The sequence below is a fragment of the Monodelphis domestica genome, chromosome 7, assembly GCF_027887165.1.
Source record: "Monodelphis domestica isolate mMonDom1 chromosome 7, mMonDom1.pri, whole genome shotgun sequence".
Classification (NCBI taxonomy): Eukaryota; Metazoa; Chordata; class Mammalia; order Didelphimorphia; family Didelphidae; genus Monodelphis; species Monodelphis domestica.
This window is the reverse complement of record NC_077233.1, coordinates 1,343,599-1,345,766: the sequence shown is the minus strand read 5'-3', so window position 1 is coordinate 1,345,766 and position 2,168 is coordinate 1,343,599. Positions and strand designations below refer to the sequence as shown.

Below are 2,168 nucleotides of genomic sequence, written 5' to 3'. Positions count from 1 at the left end.
AAAGCTCTGAAAACGGTTGTGTGCAAATGACCTGAGGGACTGCCGGGCCGAGCCTTGGAGTTATTTCTAGCTCCTCTCCTCAGACTGGTTTACACACGTGTACACGCACACACATGTACACACATGTACACAGTGCACATGCACATACCCGCACCCGCACACATGTACACACATGTGCACACGTCCATGCGATGCACGCACACGCACACGCTCTACTCCTTTTCACAACCACGAAGACTTACCTGGGAGGAGACGCGCTAAATCTTCCTCTTGTCGTTATTCAGGGCAGCCACCCCAGAAGGAAGGGGCATCACTTACACGACAGACATGCTCCCCGCTGGTCTCCCACAAACACACGCCCCCGCTGGGCAGGGGGGACCCCGAAGGGAGAAGGACGGGCAGAAGGAAGGCTGCCGGCTGGCTGGGCACGTGTGGGAAGAATGGCGCAGGCGTGGAGAGGTGAGCCTCCCCCGGGGTCCCCTGTGCCTGGCCGGGCCTCCAGAGCGCGCAGCCTCCCGTCTCCGGCGAGCGGGTGTCCGGCTGGTCCTTCCCTGGCCCTGATCAGCGGCTCTCCAGGCTCCGGCTGGTCTCGCTCCTCCGCCCGCTCGCCCTGGCCTGGGCGTGCAGGCTGGGTGCCGCCACACTTCCCAGAAAAGCCGTTCGGAGGGCCCGGCCTGGCCAGCCCAGCGTCTCCCTCGGGGCCCTCCTCTCTGCTCTGCTCGGCCTCGGCCAGGAGGCTGCTCTTTGCTGATCCAGGCATGGAGCTCGCGAACTGGAAGAAGCCAACAAGGTCCAGGCCGGGAGCAGGGGACGAGGCCGCGGCCGCTCCCTTTGGGGCCCTTGTCCGGGGCAGACTCAGAGGGGCCCTGAGGCAGGCGACTCGGGGAGCCAGAGCAGGAGATGCTGTCACTGGCCCCGCCGAGGCTCGAGTCTTTTTCTCGCTGGGTGACCTTGGCTAAGTCCCTTCCCTGCAGGGCTCAGGACCCTCCTCTGCCACACGCGGTGCCAGGCCTGACTGACCCGGATGCCTTCTCTTCTCTGGCTTAGCTTTTCTGTACGCAGTCGAGTCACGGGCTTTCCCCGGCTGGTCACTGTAGAAGAGAAGGCCGACAAGACTGAAGCAAAGAGGGAGAGAGAAGGGGGAGTCCATCAGCCTGGACTCTAGCCGCAGACGCCCTCGGGGCTGGCCTCGGGCCGCTCATTGCCGAGAGGAGCCCCGCCAAAAGCCATCACACAACGTGGCTGTTCCTGGGTCCCTCCTCATGGCGTGACGCGGCCGTGGCGATCCTACGATGCTTGGGCCTCCCCCCGACGTCCGAGTCGTCGCCCCCGTTAGAGAGACGCTCCCCGTCCTCTTGTACCGGCACGTCCTTCTGCCCCTTTCTGGCCTCGCTCGGACCCAGACCTTGCAGCACCATGGCCGGATCAAAGGGCCGGCGCGCTTGGAAGGCTCTGGACGTCCCTCGCCATCGCCTTCCAGAAAGGTTAGCTCAGGCTGCTCCCCCCGTCCCTCCAGTGCTGTCACCGTCCTCTTTCTGGTTGGTGGGAGGTTCCCAGTCCCTCTCCAATGAAAGCGGCTTCCATGTGACCACCGAGAGCCTTCGTTCGTCTAATCGGCCTTGGCACATCCTTGGACCAGTCACGTGTTCTAAACTGGATACGCTTGAGAAGCCCGTGCCAGACGCATCGGCTGCATTCCGGAGAGCTCCCTCAGGCTCTCAGGTGGGGGGTCCTGAACCCCCGCGTTTCAGACCACCCCTTCTCCCTCCCCAGCAGCTTCCTGGGTCCCAAAGGAGCAAAGAGGACGCTAGTGCTTTGCCCTTTATCAGGTGAGGACTCCAGAGCAAGCCTACAAAGCCGCGACTACCTGGACAAGGATGAAGGCTGACAGAGCTCGGCGCTTTCAACAGAACTCACCGTAGCAGCCCCAACCTCCTGCATCATAGAAAGTCTTGAGAAGTGAATTGGACAAGCATTACTACACTCATTTTACAGATGAGGCAACCGAGACTCAAGACAGCTCAGATCCTTTCTGGGAGGTGTCTTCTGTCCTTCCCTCCTTTTTTCTTTCTTCTTCTTTCCCTTCCTTCTTCCTTCCTTCCTTCCTTCCTTCCTTCCTTCCTTCCTTCCTTCCTTCCTTCCTTCCTTCCTTCCTTCCTTCCTTCCTC

General features: G+C 61.3%; 1 protein-coding gene across 1 annotated transcript; it reads right to left on the bottom strand.

The window, feature by feature from the left end:
* Positions 1 to 203: 203 nt before the first annotated feature.
* On the bottom strand, positions 204 to 1,418 carry LOC130455451 (translation initiation factor IF-2-like). The gene is made up of 2 exons (XM_056804629.1): positions 1,239 to 1,418; positions 204 to 955 (listed from the first exon to the last, which is right to left on the bottom strand). The coding sequence occupies exons 1-2, from the start codon at positions 1,416 to 1,418 to the stop codon at positions 311 to 313; spliced, it is 825 nt and encodes a 274-aa protein (XP_056660607.1). The 3' UTR covers positions 204 to 310.
* Between the last annotated feature and the right edge of the window lie 750 nt (positions 1,419 to 2,168).

Excerpts from the sequence above, each read along its gene's own strand:
- LOC130455451 (XM_056804629.1), bottom strand. The coding sequence starts at position 1,418 with ATGGTGCTGCAAGGTCTGGGTCCGAGCGAGGCCAGAAAGGGGCAGAAG. Across the intron at positions 956-1,238 it reads AGGGACCCAGGAACAGCCAC|CCAAGGTCACCCAGCGAGAA; the intron begins GTTGTGTGATGG and ends GAAGGGACTTAG.